At 42.8% G+C, this 18052-nt stretch overlaps 1 protein-coding gene across 1 annotated transcript; it reads left to right on the plus strand.

Moving 5' to 3' along the window:
- The first annotated feature begins 267 nt into the window (after window positions 1-267).
- LOC113177014 (zinc finger protein 39-like) lies at window positions 268-15896 on the plus strand. Its single transcript, XM_026381554.2, has 6 exons — window positions 268-388; window positions 4044-4182; window positions 11610-11736; window positions 11935-12027; window positions 12812-12904; window positions 14010-15896. Exons 2-6 carry the CDS (start codon window positions 4093-4095, stop codon window positions 15401-15403), a joined length of 1797 nt encoding a protein of 598 aa, XP_026237339.2. The 5' UTR covers window positions 268-388; window positions 4044-4092; the 3' UTR covers window positions 15404-15896.
- The last annotated feature ends 2156 nt before the right edge of the window (window positions 15897-18052 follow it).

An 18052-nucleotide genomic window follows, 5' to 3' on the forward strand; every position in this document is an offset into this window, starting at 1 on the left:
ACGCCCTTCACAGCCACAGACCTCTGGGTGTGGACACCGGCCACCTCGGGTACCGCCGCAGTCCGCGAACAGTTTCTTCCCGTGGCACCAGCGCACGGCGCAGAGGCTTGTGGGAAGTGTCTCCTATCGCGAGAGGCCGCCCACGCGAGACCCGGGAGCGCGTTCCAGTTTCCTCCAGCGCGTGCGGTGCCCCGCCCACTCCCGGAGTTTCCCGCCCGGAAGTTCCGGTCCCTGCGGCCCTCCGACGCGGCCAGCCAGAAGGTTGGTGCGTTGCGGGCAGAGGCACACTGGCCTCGGCGGGCTCTGGGATCCGAACCGTGAATGGGTCGCAGGCGGGGCACCGAAGTGCAGGTGCGAGCCGCGGTAGGGCTCCCCGAGGCGACGCTCCGTGAGTTCCTCGGGGCGGGCGCGGGGCCGCGGCCCTTGGGTGGGCTGTCGTGACAGCCTGGTCGGAGTCCAAGCGGCCGGAGGCCCTGTATGCCTTCTGTATAGGAAGCTGGCCCAGCGAGCGGGCCTGGTGGAGCTGTGCAGACCGCTGTGCCACGGAGCGACCTTCAGTTTACCGGTCTGTGAGATGAGGCTGGCAGCGACCCTGGTGAACTACCCCCCAGTTCCCAGAGGGTGGTGAAGTGTACGTGGACAATCCTGCGATGTGGCAGTTGTATCCCCCGCCCCTGCCACCGTGTAGCCCGCCTAGGGCTCTTGGTTTGAGTCTACAGAAGATTATACGCAGGAGATTGGGGTGGTCCTATGTTTTTAAGAATTAAGTAGGTGTGATAAAGCTTGAAGGAGGACGCCCTATGGATCGGAATCCCTCCTGAAAGAGCACCCCTCAGGTCTGAATTCTCTCACTAGCACTTAAGATAAGAGGAGTCCCAGGAAGGGGAGGATACTAGCCTTGCATGACCTAAGCAGTTGGTCCTCCTGCCCAGAGTGCGCAAGGTTTGGGTAGTGCTACCTCATCTGAAGCTCTCACCCACAAGGTGCTGTTGGGAAGGTATGGACCAACTTTCAGGAGAGAGAGATGAACTGGGCTGAAGGATAAGTCATGGCCTAGCAAATGTTACTTATTGGAGGAGGCATAGGATTGTGGTCTGGAGTAGAGGGATATCCTGTTGCACCAGAGAGGATCTGGCTACAGTGCTCTCTAACCACATTCTAGTTCCTCCAATCCGTGCCCCCATTGTTTCCAGAATCTGAGCTCTTTCAAAGCCAGTCTCATCAAATTTGGCTTGTCTAGAGATGTGCAGGTGCTCCCTCTGTCCTGATGGTTCTCGCTGGTAGCTCAGGAAGGGCTTGCCAGGGTCCTTCTGTCTTATATGAAAGATGAAGTAATTGGTTCTAAGATGATGTGCCTCACACAGGATCACATGAGAGTCACGTAAATGTTAGGCATCCTGACTTTTTAGCTAATATTATTAATTTTGCTACAAATTTAATCAAAACAACTAGTATTATTTTCACTGTTGGAGATTTTGTTTGTTTGTTTGGAAACTATCCATGTAGCATAAACTGTACTTTAAAACACATTGCCTTAAACACGTCTCTTTTTTTTATCCCTAGTACTTCTTATGGATTGTCACCTTAAAATGTTGATAACACAAGTATTTCTTACCTAATGTAATTTGTCTATTTTTAAAAATAATAAATTTGGTAATAAAATGAGCCTGTTATTAAAATGGAAAAAATTATGCTGGATCACACTTCTCCAAACTAATTTCATAAATGTAAATAAAATATGGCACAGTGTGTTCTTTTAAGTATAGATTAGGCATCCTTAACCCAAAAATATGAAATTTGAAACTATTTTGGACTAGGTATATAACCATTAAAATCTATGCAGAGAGCTGGGGTTGTGGCTCAGCAGTAGAGCGCTCACCTAGCACTTGTGAGGCCCTGGGTTCGATCCTCAGCACCACATATAAATAAAATAAAGGTATTTTGTCCACCTATAACTTAAAAAAAATCTATGCAGATATTCCAAAATCCAGAAAACTCTGAAATTTGAAATAATTCTGGTCTTCAGCATTTGGAATAAGGGATACTCAACATGTAACAAACTATCTTTTTGAAGTAAACATACCTTTTATGATGCAGCAAAACTTAAAACAGTCTATTGATCTGGAAATGTTTTCTTTTTAATGATTTAGGTGGCCTCCACTTACACCAGTATTCTTATTGAAGTCCATGCAGTTGACATTGCTTGTGATTTTCAGTACTTGTCCATGTGGCCATGCAGCTAACTTGATTGTATTTTAAGACTGTCCCTTAAAATACACTGAGTTCTTGTCCAGCTTGGTGGCACATGCCTGTAATCCCAGTGGCTCAGGAGGCTGAGTCAGAAAGCATGAGTTCAAAGCCAGCCTCAGCAAAAACGAGTTGCTAAGCAACTCAGTGAGACCCTGTCTGTAAATAAAATACAAAATAGGTCTGGGGATGTGGCTCAGTGGTCGAGTGCCCCTGAATTCAGTCCAAAGTACCACCCCCCCAAAAAAAACCCAAAACAAAAACATTGAGTTCTTGGGCTGGGTGGTTGTGGCTCAGTGGCAGAGTGCTTGCCTAGCATGTGTGGGGCACTAGGTTTGATCCTCAGCACCACATAAAAATAGGTAAATTGTGTTCATCCACAGCTAAAAATATTTTTAAAAAATTGCATTCTGGATGATTAGTATATAAGCATTTGCTAACCCTAACCAACTGACACATACTGAGAAAAATATGCACTCATTTATTTGAGGTTCTGTGGCTCCACATTTTGGAAGGAATTCAGCTGGAAATTTTTTGCTAGTGTTGTCTGGATCACACTTGAGGCTTTGGACATAGGGTGCCTCAACTGAGGCTGCTTGCCATAACACTTGCATGGCTAGTAATTTGCGCTAGCTCTTGGCTAGAGCAATGTAGCCCCAGGTTTCTTCACAGCATGACTTTGTCCGAAGAGACCAGCACCAGTGGGCAAGTGCTTTTCAAATGTGTGTGACATTTCCTGTTGTCTCATTGGCCAAGGCAGTAACATAAATAGCAGAGTCCAGGTTTGTGGTACTGTATGAGTGCTTGTATACAGAGAGATGGCTTGTTGTGAACCACTACTGGAACAGTGTTATAAGAAGTGTATATTATGTATATTTTTCCTATATAACTATGGGTCCAAAATGATGGGTTGCAACATTCATACTTTTTTTTTTTTTTTGGTACCAGGGATTGAACTCAGGAACACTCAACCATTGAGCCACATCCCCAACTGAGACAGGGTCTCAGTTCCTTAGTGCCTTACTTTTAAAAAATATTAATTTTCTGGGGCTGGGGATGTGGCTCAAGCGGTAGCGCGCTTGCCTGGCATGCGTGCGGCCCGGGTTCGATCCTCAGCAGCACCACATACCAACAAAGATGTTGTGTCCGCCGAGAACTAAGAAAAAATAAAATAAAAAATGTTAAAATTCTCTCTCTCTCTCTCTCTCTCTCTCTCTCTCTCTCTCTCTCTCTGTCTGTCTCTGTCCCCCCCTCTCTCTTTAAAAAAAATTAATTTTTTAGTTTTAGGTGGATACAATATCTTTATTTTATTTTTATGTGGTGCTCACTCTACCACTTGAGCTACAACCCCAGCCCCAGTGCCTTGCTTTTTGCTGAGGCTGGTTTTGAATTTGCAATCCCCCTGCCTCAGCCTCCCAAGCTGCTGGGATCACAGGCATGTGCCATCATGGGCGGCACATGCATACTTTTCATGAAACTTAAGTATGCAAAAGCAAGGGGTGTGGTGGAAAAGCTTACATAGAGTCCTCTGCGGTATCCTGCATCAGTAGTAAAAGAATTCACTTGTGAAGTATATATCTGTAACAGTTTTTGTTTTTATTTCTTTGGGAAATGTTAATTTGTTGCTAAATCTGTAGGTAATAGTTGTTTTAAGTAACTCAAAATGAATTAATTGTATTTCTAATCTTTACCAATTAGTGGGATTGTGGGTATGTCTTCAGTGGGAACTTTGGTGTCCATACTGAAACATAGAGGGTTCTCTTCCATATAGAGGCTTTTTAAAATTTCTGTTTCAGCTTCTCTATAGTGTGTTGAGCAGGAGAATCTGAGCCATACCAATTCTCCATGACTCCACTCCATTCACCACCTTTCCTAGCTATGCTTCCAGAGCCCTCTGTGCATTTCCAAGAGCAAACAAAAATGGATACATCTCTGGTGAGTTGTTTCTCCATTCTGTTTTACATTTTATTTAATGACCTTTATGGGGTCTGAGAATTAAGTGGAAAAGTGGAAAAGTAAGATTCAGCCTCTAGGAAATGCATACAAATAAGATGAAGTTGGCATGTAGTTTTAGCAGATTATAAGACTTTAGAATCATCTAAGTTGAGTGCATATATGTCTCTGGTCTTTCTGATGTTGTGGCAAAAAAAAGGGAGGCATAATTTTTACATAATTCAACAAACCCACAAGGCGAGCATGCTAACTTCTGGGATATGAAGACTTGCTGAACCCAAGGTGGAAACGCTGTCTTCATTGGTCACATTTAGCTACCTTAATGAGATTTTATTGGAGTTGCTAAAATAGTTGATCCCAGATAGCTTTTGGGTGGCCTGGAGGATTGAATTGACCATATGTAATGAAAAAACTGTCTACACATCTCTCTCAGCTTATGTGGCTGTAAAGTAAGCAGCTAACTGCAAAGTTGGATTTTCTGGTGTGTATTCCCACTCATTTGTACTTTAGCCCAATCAATGAAGTCTTAGTTCATTTTGTCAAACGCTTACCGGTAACCTAAATAAATTATAGTCAGACCCATTGACTATTGAATCTTTTGCCATATTTAAGACCTCTGTCCATGATCTTTTAGAAATCCCACCTTTTATTTTCTTTGACCTCTTGTGATTTTTTTCTTCCCAGGATTTTTTTTTTTTGCCTTTTTTTTTCCTTCAAGTGTTCCATCTGAGGCCCCATTCCTCTTACTCTTGAGTTTTTTGACTGATATGGCCCTTGATTTGACATTCCTATTTCTAGCTTGGACCTTTTTCCACTGTTAGACTATAGATTCATCTTCCTGTTGAATGCTTCTTTGCTGCTATTCCAAAGGCACCTCAGACTTCATGAATCTAATCCTCTCATCCATATCCTCTCATCCCTTATGCTAGCAATTGCCACCTTCCAGCCAGTGACCCAAGCAACAAAATAGAATTTCTCCAGGACTGCTTCCTCCTTCCCTCTCAGTTCTGGTCTTGATGTCAAGTTTTGCTGCTCTGTTTTTTTCTTTTCATGTTAGCTAATATATGTGTATAGGGCCAATATAGGGGGAGGAGCTTTTGTTGCTCACAAACAAATGTAGTAATCTTGGTGCAGTGGAAATATTACTCTTTGCAAAATCTGAAGGACATGAGTGCTCAAATGACAGGTTTGATCTCTCAGGAACTATGCTTATTTATTATCCAGTGTTCAGGGGTTAGTGGGGCACATTTGAACAAGGGTTGGTTAAAAGATATATAGAGAATGAGATGCACAGATTTGAATCATTTGTACCTAATGGGTATGGAGGGATATTTCATTGTGATTTTGATTTGTATTTTTCTAATGACTGCAGTATCAACCATTTGTATGTATTATTTGTAGCAATAACTATTTAATCCTTTGCTCACTTTGGTTTAGATGTGAGGTGTCCCCCAAAATATCACTTGTGAGCCAAAGCAAGAAGGTTTAGAGAAGAAATTATTGGGTTGTGAGAGTCTTAACCCAATCAGTGAATTAGTCTCTTGTTAGGGATTAACTGAGTGATAACTGAAGCTGGTAGATGTGGCTGGTGGAGGTGGACATTGGGGACATGGCTTTGGGGTATATATTTTTTATCTGGCAAGTGGAATCTCTTTCTCTGCTTACTTATCATCATGTGAACTGCTTCCCTCTGCCACATTCCTCTGCCACTTTGTTCAGCCTCACCTTGAGCCCGGAGGAATGGAATCTTCTGAATTCAGACCTCTGAAACTGTGCCCTAAATTAACTCTTCTTCCTCTAAAGTTGTTCTGGTTGGATCTTTTAGTTACAATAGTGAAAAAGCTGACTAAACCACAAGGTTTTGGGTTTTTTTGAGTTGTAGGATTTTGTTTTACATGTTCTGGATGTTACTATCTTATATATGAATCCCGTTCCATTGATTATCTTTTCATTCTGTTGATAGTGTCCTTTGATGCACAAAAGATTTCAATTTTATATAATTCAACTTACTGGTTTTTGTTACTTATGCTTTTGGTATAGTATCCAAGAAAGAATTGTTAAACCCAGTGTCATGAGGTTACTTCCCTATATTTTTTCTTAACATTTAAAATTCACAGTTATAGTTTGTTAGTATAACATAATGTGTGAGATGATTGTCATCCTTTTATTCAGAGACTGATATTCAGTCTGAACTTTAACAACTCTACCTCTCAAGTTGAGGACAGTCTTTCATCTCTAACTTTTACTATTGTTTGAGCTGTGCTACATTCTGACTAAGCTGGTTGTGCAGGCACAGATTCTACCTGTAGGGGCGTTGTTCCCACCCTAAGAAGGGGAAAGAGTTTGTGGCTGCCTTTGACCTGCCATGAGTGCCAGTCTTACAATAAGTATATTTTGTTCCAGGTGCACTTTAATTTCCCCGTGCTTTCTTCTTTTACGTCACTTAGTATTTAGGTAAAGTTCTGTTTTTGTTATTGTTGTTGATTTCTAATTTAGTTCCATGTGGACATGGAGCATGCTCATGATTTTCACCTTGAGTCCTCTTCTCTCTGGGTGTCAGGTTAGAGTGGTGCCATTCATGTCTTTTGTCTGGTTGTCCCATCAGTTACTACAAGATGAGTATTGATTCCCAGCCATAATGGTGGAGGGTTTGATTTCCCTCTCTAGTTTTGTGGCTTTTTTTTCATGTCCCATGAGACTTTGTTTTTAGGTGCACACACATTCATAACTGTTATTACCATGAGTGGTCTCTTGTCTGTGCTCTGTTTTATATTGAAGTTTATTTCCTCTGGTAGCTCTACTTGAGCTTTTTTGTTATTATTTTTGCATAGTGTATCTTTCATCCTTTTGCTTTCAGTCAGTATCTATATTTTTTTTAAAGAGAGAGAGAGAATTTTAATATTTATTTTTTTAGTTTTTGGCGGAGACAACATCTTTGTTTGTATGTGGTGCTGAGAATTGAACCCAGGCTGCACGCATGCCAGGCAAGCGCCCTACCGTTTGAGCCACATCCCCAGCCCCCAGTCAGTGTCTATATTTACTTAGTTGGTTTTGTGTCTTTATATTTAAATTATCTTTATGGAGAGCATATTGTTGAGTCTATTTTTTTGTCAAGTCCAAGATTCTCTGCCTTAAGTACTCTATTTACATTAAATCATTAGTATGATAGACTTAGCACTACCATTTTACTACCTGTTTTCTGTTTGTTTCGTCTAATATTTGTTTCTGTTTCCTCTTTCCTGTCTTTTAAAATTTTTAGTGTAGTCTTCCCTTGGCGTCTGTAGGGCACAGATTCCAGGAAACCCCAGAGGTACCAAAATCTGTAGATGCTCAAGTTTCTTATGTAAAATGCTGTAGTATTTGCATATAACCCATGCACATCTTCCCATACACTTTAATTATTTCTAAATTACTTATAATACCTAATACAATTTAAATGCTGTGTAAATAGTTGTAATAGTTATACTGCTTTGTTCAGGGAATAATGACAATGTAAAAAAAACTCCACTTGTTCAGTACAGAGTTAATTTTTTTCAAATGTTTTTTTTTACTGAAATTGGTTGAATACACAGATGCAGAACCCACAGGGAGGGCCTTCTGTATACATTGGAAAGGTTGTTAAGATTATGTGGGGGCACTAACCTCGTCAGTCTATTTAGTCACAAGAAAGAAATGAGGGCGTCTCCATGCAGAGGAAGGCCATCCTCAGGCAGAGCCGAAGCTGCAGAAGCCCCCATCCTGCAGCCCCACCTCCACAGGCAAGGAAAGCTGCTGTTACCTGGGCTGGTTCTTTGCTATGGCAGTCATAGAGAGCTATCGTGCTGTATTTTGTTCACCATCCTTTGAGGATCTTCAGTTTGTCATACTTACAGTGCTGCCATATAGCTTCCTGTAAAATGCAAGTACTTTTCAGTGGAATGATTCCCTGTATAACCTCTGTCCTTTCTGCTTTTTTGTCTTTGTACACGGTTAGTTACCTGATGAATCTGTATACATTAGGAGTTACCTAGGTGTTGTAGTAATTGTGCTTAAACTATCATATATCTTTTAAAGAGATTAAGAAGACGAAAAGTGCTGGGTGCGGTGGCACATATCTGTGATCTCAGTGGCTGGGGAGGCTGAGGCAGGAGGATTGCAAGTTCAAAGCCAGCTATAGCAACTAAGTGAGGTCCTGACCAACATAGTGAGACCTGGTTTAAAAATAAAAAATTACAAACGGCTGGGGATGTGGCTCAGTGGTTAAGCACCTGGGTTCAATCCCTGGTACCAAAAAAAGAAATAAAAAATGAGGAAGAAAATTTATCTATAATCCATTTGTTGTGTGCAGTGTTTCCCATTTCTTTGATCCTGATCCTCCTCTGTTTGTCTTCGTCAGTTCTTGGGGCAATCTGTTGCAGCTGCGGAACTTCTTTGGTATCTTGCAGTATGGGCCTACTAGCAGTGAATCGTCTTAGTTGTGTTTATCTGAAAATGTCTTTAATTTACATGGTCTTTAGGATAGTTCCTCTGGTGTGGGATTGTGTCTTTTCTGTCAACTCTGTGAAGATGTCTTTCCATGATGAGAGTTGGCGTTCCTCACATGTGGCTGTCTCAGGCATGGTGGCTGTCCTTTCTTTGGCTGCTTTCATGCTCCTCTCTTTTCTTGGGATCTCATCAGTTCCACTGTTATGTTCCCAGATAGTTTCTGTCCTGATGAAGGGAGGTTGAGTGTCTTGAGCCTATAAACTGCTGTCACAACATCTGGGGAGGTTTCTAAACTTGTGTTTTCTGGGCTGGGGATGTGGCTCCAGCGGTAGCGCGCTCGCCTGGGATGCGTGCGGCCCGGGTTCGATCCTCAGACCACATACCAACAAAGATGTTGTGTCCACTGAGAACTAAAAAATAAATAAAAAAAAAATAAAATAAAAATAAACTTGTGTTTTGTGTTCTGTACTTGTTTTCTTTTGAAATGCTAGTAATGTGCATGTTGAATTATTTCTAAATTTCCCCACTGTTTTCTGAGACTCTGTTTTTCTTCTTTTTTTTTCATAAAGGTCAAAAAATATATATTGACCATCTTAAGGTTCTATTGCTTTCTTTTGTCTTTTCTCATCTGCTGCTAAATCAGTTGGCAAACTTCCATTCTGGTTTTGTAATGTTTTTACTGGTAAAGACTTTGCATTTTCTTCTGGTTTCTTTTTCCACTGCTGGTCCTCCTATGTTTCTTCCTGACATGAAGGTGGTCCTTGGTGGCTGAGCAGTCTGTTCTCCTGTCATAGCTGAGTGGACTGTGTTTGGTTTCTGGGGATTTTCCACCCTACACGTAAGTCACCCACTTCTTCCAATTTCTTCACATGAACAGTGATTCTGAGTTTTATCCTGGGTGTTATAAACCTTAGAGTTTGTGGATACTACTGAATTCTTTGGAGAAGTGATTTTTGTTCTATAAGGCAGCTCACTGACTGGATTCAAAATCCAAACAACATATTCCTTATGAGGATTAGTAGCTGATTCTCCATCTCTTTCAGCTTCCAGGGGCTGGGTTTTTTTTAATTGATTATTTTTAGTTTTAAACATTAGGATACATTTTTTCCCTTATTTTTATGTGGTGCTGAGGATCAAACCCAGTGCCTCACACATGCTAGGTGAGAGCTCTACCCCTGAAGTATGGAATATAATTTGTTCTAATTCAGACTTCCCCCTGCTCCCCTCCTTCTCCTCTCCTGATCTTTCTTCAACTTAGTCATAGTTTTAAAACTAGTGTCTTGTTGATCCCTCTGTGGTTTCCCAAGTGTGTAAGTTGGCCAGTACTCTGGTGGATCTTGTGTGCTGATTTGGTGGCTTGTATTCTTTAGCTCACTCACTCCTAGGACTTGCCCCTCCCCAGTTTTGTGGTTGTTGTCTCAGCCTGAACTTTACTGTCCAAGGTCCCAACCAGCAGAGCTGCAGCTTTTTTTCATCAGTGTTGTCCCCATGATGATCACAGTAATCTTTTTTGAAATGGGGCCTCTGCCTGGGCTGGTCTTGAACTCCTGGGCTCAGCCATCCTCCTGCCACAGACTCCTGAGTCATAGTCTTTTCCGTGAGCTCTGAATATGATGAAATAAAATTCTTAATATTGAACTTTTTCCTTGTTGCTGGAGTAAGCCTTACACATTCTCTCTGTGTCAGTGAACATGAGTGTCCCCTTAAGTTCTGTGCTCATGCCTTTTCTGCTTTGAATCTGAGCTTCTCCTGAGCATGCCATTTACTCCCTGGGCTTCAGTTGCCTCTGAGTCCTTACTACTTCATGGACATTTGCCTTCAGTTTCGAGTTCCCTGTGCTTGGGTCACGTGTCCGTTGCCATCAGAACATCCCCATGATGATGCAGAAGCTTCAGCACCATGTGTCCATCACATTCTGTGCATCAGATTCTTGGGCTTTACAAACCATTTTTATTTTATAGCATCAGGATCTATGGAGCTGCCCATGAAGACAGCCTAGTGGCAAACACCCTCTTAACCCCTACACAGCAGTTAGTGTCAAGTTTTGTTTCTGCCATTTCTTTTGTTTTCTTCTCTTTTCCAGGATTGTTTCCCTATTCTTTATACTTATCTCTCTGGGTCCTGCTGAGGGTGGTCCTGTCCCCTGGTTCTTCCCGACTCTCCTCTTGAAGCCCTTCCCTAATTCTCCTTTCAGGAGTTGGTGTTAAAATGCAAATCTGGGCATGTCACTTATTTTTGCTGGCTTCTCATTGTTTACGCCCTGTGGTATAAGAGGTGAGAAATGTTCACTTTCAAGTGCATCAATTCTTGTGGATTTAGGAAGGAAATATGAAGATACCTATGAGCATGCTAACAACAGTGAGCACAGGTTTTTTATTGCTGGAGTCAAGTGTTAAATGTAGAACACCCACAACCAACTCCTTGAACACTTCAGAGCCAAAGGTCACTCACCTGGACATTGCCATTTTGCAGTTCTGTTCATGTGATATGTGTTCTGCCTTGTTTCAGGACTGGACCATTACTTCCCTGTGTTTATAACACATTCATGGGGAAGATTGGGGCTCTGCCTCTTCAGTGAAGGGCAGTCTGATAACACAGAAAAACATGGCTTTCCTATTTCCATGTTACCCTGATTTCCATTATACTTGCTTTTAAATTAGCTCAACACCCTAGTTCAGTAGGCACTTACATTTAATGTCCTCATACGTTCATAATCTCGTGGGGGAAGGGGTTTTCCATCCCTTTGTCCCTGGAAACAAGGCAATCCCACATCTGCAAGGGAAGCTGCGTGGAGCAGTTTTAGTATGGGCAGGATGTTTCTGCTGTGACTTTTTCCCCACGGAGTGACCTACAGAGCGTGCTCACACATACAGAATGAACTCCCAGGCTTCTTGTACTCATGACCTGGTACTGATGATTTGAATTAGAGTCATGTTCCATTGCAGGGCTTGGTGTCATTTGAGGATGTGGCTGTGAACTTCAGCTGGGATGAGTGGCAGGACCTGGATGAAGCTCAGAGGACCTTGTACAAGGATGTGATGCTGGAGACCTATAGCAGCCTGGTGTCCTTGGGTGAGTGAAGGTCTCAGTAATGCCAGGAGCAAGTTTGTTCTGAGGAAGTGTGAGCACTGCTGTCAGGGTATGGGGTTCCACTAACAAAGGTTCATATTGATCCCTTCATTACCCTCCTCCAGAAGCCATACTATTGTTGTTCCTCAGAGGACCCTGGGTAGCAGTGTGGCCAAAGTCCTGCACTATTTCCTCCAACAGGGCACTGCATCCCCAAACCTGATGCGATCATCAAGCTGGAACAAGGAGCAGAGCCGTGGGTGGCAGAAGAGCCCCCAGACCAGAGCCATCCAGGTCAGTCAGCATATCCTGGGCAGGGGGCGGGAGGGGCAGAGCCCAGCCCATGTGTGCCGAGTGAGCTGGATGAGGCATTTCCCCTGGTCCTACCTCTGAGTCAGACACCTGCGCCCTACAGTCTTCACAGGTGGCTGTCCTATGTCCATCCACCATCCCACGGCTCCTGGGCTTTTTTCTCAGCAAGCTTCTCTAAAGTCTCAGTTGCCCCTTCCCCCTCACACTTCAGGACTGTCCCCCGCAGATATTTATCACAGCATTCACTGGTTCTTTCAGTGCTTGCCAGGCAGGTAACTCACAGATGATAGTGTTTGGTGGCTGTGGGAATAACAGCAGTGATTAAACACATATATCTCCTTTTAAAGAACTTAATTTTTTTTTGAGAAAGAAAAACCAAATATATGTAGTTGTGAGATAAGAACCACCAAAAATGTTTTTCTTGGATAAGGCAGAGTGAGTGGGGTGTATTTTGGGAAGGGTCCCAAGAGGAAACTGTTTTAGAGAGATTATAGTTTACTTTGGGACTGCTTAATTTTGAGGAGGTGATTTTCCAAATGCAACTTATAATATAGAGTGTGTATCAGTGATGGAGATATGACTTTGGAAACTAATAGTTTAAAGCTGTAATTTAAAGTCAAGAGCTATTATTTATAAAGCTCACCTAAGGAGTAAAGAAAAATGAGAAAAGAAATCTAGGAGATAGCTTTGTGTACAGGACATGATATTCTATGATGCTGAGGAGGACCCACCGTAGGCCAGAGTCCTGCACCATTTCCCCCAACAGGGCACTGCATCCCCAAACCTGAGGTGATCATCAAGCTGGAGCAAGGAGCAGAGCCATGGGTGGCAGAAGAGCCCCCAGACCAGAGCCACTCAGGTCAGTCAGCACACCCTGGCAGGGGGCTGGGATGGGCAGAGTCCAATCCACATGAGGTGGGTGTGCTGTTGAGCTCCTCTCATAGTCTTTCCCCAGTTGGGAGGAGAACTAGAGATCTGTGTTTCAAGGCCAGGTGAACCAAGGGTGTGAGAGCATAGGTTTCTATTTGGGAGTGGAGTTATTGAAGTGAACATTTTCCCTTTCTCTTTGTGGGACACATGAAAACAACAAGGAGAGTGAGATGCGTGCAAGAGTTGTTTTCTGTGAAACCAGGAGACTGTTGAAATATCAGTACATTCTTCAAGCAGGGTGCATGCTCCAGAAACAGGAGAGTGCCAGGGCTGTGCTCTCAGCTGGAAGACTTCTCAGTGATGGCAGGCACAGCCTGGGTTGCAGAAAAAAACCTTTAGATCAGCAGGGAGGGAGTGCCCACGGCGGCAATGGGTGTAGACCCTGCCTGTTACAGTTCTGAAAAGCAGAGGATGTCAGGTTGAACTAGGGATGTGATGGACGTCATCTTCATCTAGGGTGGGGAAGAGATTTGAAAACCCCACAGTTGCCTTGTAGCTGTTTCCCCAGGAAGACTAAACAAATGTAGATATAGAAGCTTGCCCCCAGGGGCATTGCTGCTTAGGTTACAGACAAATGGCCCTATTTGTTCTGTGGTAGCAGATCCTGGGAAATAGCATCTTCAGAGCTAATGGATCAGAAAAGAAGTGGCACAAAGTGGTCAGTTACTAAGAAAAAATAGACAAAAGGAAGGAAAACAAATGGCAGATGAGAAGCACTCAGCTTTACATACAGACAAGTGGTAGTTAGATATTTTGACTAAATATTTCCTTGGATATTAAAAGAGAAAGAAAACTCAAACAAGAAGAGAAAAAGAGTGATTTAACGTAGTAAAAGCTACCAATGTTGAGGTAGCTCTCAACTTACTAGGGAGAAAAGGCATATGCTTATCATACATCAGTACCTATTTTTGATATTTTAAGTCAGTAGGGCCACTGGGATAGAAAGAAACTTCTTAACCTTTATGTAAGTATTCCATAAGAAGTGCCTAGGTGTGTGCTTCATTGGCATGTTTTGTTGTTGTTGATCATTTCAGATATCCAGAAAGTGGAGGATCTGAGTGAGACCAGCCAGGAGAGTCGAGAAAGACATCTGTGGCAAGTTGTGATCACCAGCCGCAGTGCAGCCGAAGAGAGAGTTGAATTACAAAGAGCATTTAATTTAAGCTCAAGCCAGATTTCAGAGCTGATTGTAAGTAATGGAAACTACTTAGGAATGAGGATGGATGAGCTTGTTGTATATCAGAACATGCTTCTTCCTGGCGAGCCTGATGCCATGCATGTAGGAGAGGGGCCTGGTGCCTGTGACCTGACTGGAAAGCCCCTCTGGCACCCTGAGCATCTTGGTCCACAACATGAGATTCAAGCAATGCAGCAGGACCTTGAGCGGGGTGGAGAAGATGGGGCCTGTGGCACAGGGACGATATTCTTCATCCAGGAGAGGGTTCACCTGGGAGAACCCTCCTGCAAATACAGTGCCTATGCGGAGGGCTGTGGTCAGTTTGCTGTTGGTGTCCAGGGGATAACCCATGTGGGAAGGAGAGCTTATGAGTGTGGGGTCTGCCGAAAGACCCTCTCCATCAAGCCCACACTCACTCACCACCAGAGAACGAAACTTTGGGTGTGCAGTGAATGTGAGAGGCCCTTCCTGACACAGCAAAGAACACATACACAGGAGCCCTGTAAGTGTGACTTGGGTGCTCAGTCTCTCTGCCAGAAGCCAGACCTCACTTTACAGCCGAGAGCTCACGCAGGGGAGAAGCCTCATGAGTGTCACGAGTGCGGGAAATCTTTCTACCGCAGGTCAGACCTCACCGTGCACCAGAGGACCCACACAGGGGAGAAACCCTATGAGTGTGATGAGTGTAGGAAGTCTTTCAACCAGAAGTCGAATCTGAGCAGGCACCAGAGGACCCACACGGGAGAGAAGCCTTATGAATGCAGCAAATGCGGGAAGTCTTTCAACCAGAAGTCAGACCTTATTCTACACCAGAGGACCCACACAGGAGAGAAGCCCTATGAATGCAAGGAATGCGGGAAGTCTTTCTACAAGAAGTCAGACCTCACTGTGCACCAGAGGACGCACACAGGAGAGAAACCCTATGAATGTGATGAGTGTGGGAAAACTTTCTATCAGAAGTCAAAACTCACTGTTCATCAGAGAACACACACAGGAGAGAAGCCCTATGAATGTAAGGAGTGTGGGAAGTCTTTCTACCAGAAGTCAGACCTCACTGTACATCAGAGGACCCACACAGGAGAGAAGCCCTATGGATGTAGCAAATGTGGGAAGTCTTTCTACCAGAAGTCTGTCCTCACTGTGCACCAGAGGACCCACACGGGAGAGAAGCCCTATGGGTGTGATGAGTGTAGGAAGACCTTTTGCCAGAAATCACACCTCAGCAGGCACCAGAGAACTCATACAAGGTAGAAACCTGTGCTTCAAGAATGTGGGAAATCTTTTGATAGGAAGTCAGACCTCAGTAGGCACCTAAGCACTCACAGGAGAGAAAAGCCAGCCTTTGTCAGAGCAGTCATCAAGCTTCAGAGAACTTCCACAAGGTGCGCTGCATGGCAGAGGCAGGTGTGTGCTCCCCACTCTCCTTTCAGTGGACATACACTGAGTCTGCACTTCTCAGCCTTACTGTTGTGTCCTGGACCTGAGTGCTGTCCAGAGGGATGTGGATGCAAGCTTGGATGTCATGCCCACATCTAGCGACTGGTGACTGTGGTGCTTCCCAATTTCCCATACCCTGTGGGACTTAAGTCCAGATGATCCCAGGGTGATACTGGGAGCTGTTGGTGGGATAAGGCCACTGTGATTTGAGAAGGAATTGATTGAGGAGAGCAGAGATCTCCAAAACTCTACCCTGGAATCTCCCTTGTTACTTTGTATTAGAGAGAAATAAATACTCTTAAGTCATTGTATGTGTGGTTTGTTTGCATTATAACCCAATAGTCCACTTTTCCTGATTCACTTTTTGAAGGTGGAAAATCTTTCTGAGCAAAATTACTAGCCTCTGTTTATCAAAATCCACACAAGAGAAAGAATCCTGTGTGGTCTCCTTTCATCCCCAAGTTGGTATAGTAGATGTTCAGAGAAACGGGAGAAATGAATTTGGGGATACTTTCATCAGGAAGGGACAGCTCATTAAACAGTAAATTTTTGTTAATGTTGCAATGTTACCAGCCTGTGTGTGTGTGTGTGTGTGTGTGTAGTGCTGGGGATTGAACCCAGGGCCTTGTGCATGCAAGGCAAGCGCTCTACCAACTGAGCTATAGCCCCAGCCTTGTTACCAGCTTTTAACAAAGCACAGTATTTTTATATATCAGAATTTTTTTTAAAGAGAGAGAGAGAATTTTTAATATTTATTATTTTTTAGTTTTCGGTGGACACAACATCTTTGTTTGTATGTGGTGCTGATGATCGAACCTGGGCTGCACGCATGCCAGGCGAGCGTGCTACCGTTTGAGCCACATCCCCAGCCCTATATCAGAATTTTTAATGAACAGAAAACAATAGAGAGAAATTTTCAAATAGAAATGCTTAAATATATTGTGGAACATAAAAAAGTCATTGTCAACCACACAGTAGTTCTCTCCTGTTGGTTTTGCCTGTTCAGGGGCATTGGCATGCTGGAGACATTTTTGGAGGGAGCCTTTATATTCATCTGGTTTTCTTGCCTAATTTAGCAAGGGTTATTTTAGGAAAGCACCCCTCCACTGAGGCTCTGATGGCTCTTCAGCACACCGACTCTGGGTCCATGTGAGTAAAAACCTGGTGTGGAGGAAGGAGAAGCCCTGACACATTTGGAGGGTCACAATAGAAGCCAGTGAGGCACCCCAGAGTCACTGCTGAGCCCAGGGAGGGTTCCACCACACCACTACTGTTATTCATGTTTTGATTGTTCATTTTCCTTATAGTGCTAAAGTAATAGAGTTGAAAAATTGAAAAACAGGTGTGTGAAAACTTGCAGCATTATTGAAATATATTTTGTATGCGAAGCCAGAATTTGCTAACGTTTATTCCATGACATTCACGGAAGTTAACTCATTACTTTCTTTGGTTGAGAAAGTCACATCATATTAACAGTAGCACAGAAAATAACATCTGTTGTGTAGAAATCACCACCCCCACACAGACAAACTCTTGACTATGCCAGGCTTTGATAGTATACAAGGATGAGTTGAAAAAGCTACCTCTCTTCTTTCTTTCTGTAGATCTGGACCATCTTATTTAAAATTAGGATTTGTGAGAGTCATTTAACATAGTTTCGAGCCTCTACAGTCCAGGGGTCTTTTGCAGTGGAACTCGGCATCATTGCAAGATCTTCTGTGCTGATTGGTCCGTTTGATATTTTGAGTCATTTTATTAATGTGTATTTTTACTCAAAAGTCACTCATTTCCTCTATCTAAATTTTCAGGTTGATGTGACAAGTGTTTTTGCATTTGATTTTTATTTTACTTCCCTTTTTAGTTTTCTACAGAATTCCTTAATCTTATGTACTTCTATTTTTCATCAACAGTATTATTTATTTATTTATTTTTAATTGCTTTTATTTTTTAAATACATGACAGCAAAATGCATCACAATTCTTATTACATATATAGAACACAATTTTTCATATCTCTGTATATAAAATATGTTCACATTAATTCATGTGATGTCCATCACATTCCACCATCAAACAATATTTTTTAAATATACTTTGTATCTTGTTTTTGCTGGAAGTGTCTTGCTGGCAATTTCTTATGAAAATCTTAAGTGATTTGTAATTAATTTCTGCTTACTGAAATGTCTTTGGGGTAGCTCAGTCTTTGCCTAGCATTCCCAGCACTGGAAATATGTTTGGCAGGGTAGTGTTTAAAAAGATTATATATTTATCCACACACTCCAAGGTATGTTACAAATTTGGATTAGATTGTTCTAAGCAAAAAAATCTGAATCAGTTTTTAAAGACACAGAGTGGTGATATTTTTGAGGCTAACTATAAATATTGCATGATATCTAAAATCATTCTAAGATGACATTTCTTCAGGACTTAAGTCATTGGGATATGTAAGAGGTAAATCAGTAAC

This window comes from Urocitellus parryii, chromosome 10 (assembly GCF_045843805.1).
Source record: "Urocitellus parryii isolate mUroPar1 chromosome 10, mUroPar1.hap1, whole genome shotgun sequence".
In the NCBI taxonomy this organism is placed as follows: domain Eukaryota; kingdom Metazoa; phylum Chordata; class Mammalia; order Rodentia; family Sciuridae; genus Urocitellus; species Urocitellus parryii.

Bases quoted from the DNA above. Each gene is read 5' to 3' on its own strand.
- LOC113177014 (XM_026381554.2), top strand. From the start codon at position 4,093: ATGACTCCACTCCATTCACCACCTTTCCTAGCTATGCTTCCAGAGCCC. The intron at 4,183-11,609 runs GTGAGTTGTTTC...GTTCCATTGCAG, and splicing joins CAAAAATGGATACATCTCTG to GGCTTGGTGTCATTTGAGGA. The intron at 12,905-14,009 runs GTCAGTCAGCAC...TGATCATTTCAG, and splicing joins CCCAGACCAGAGCCACTCAG to ATATCCAGAAAGTGGAGGAT.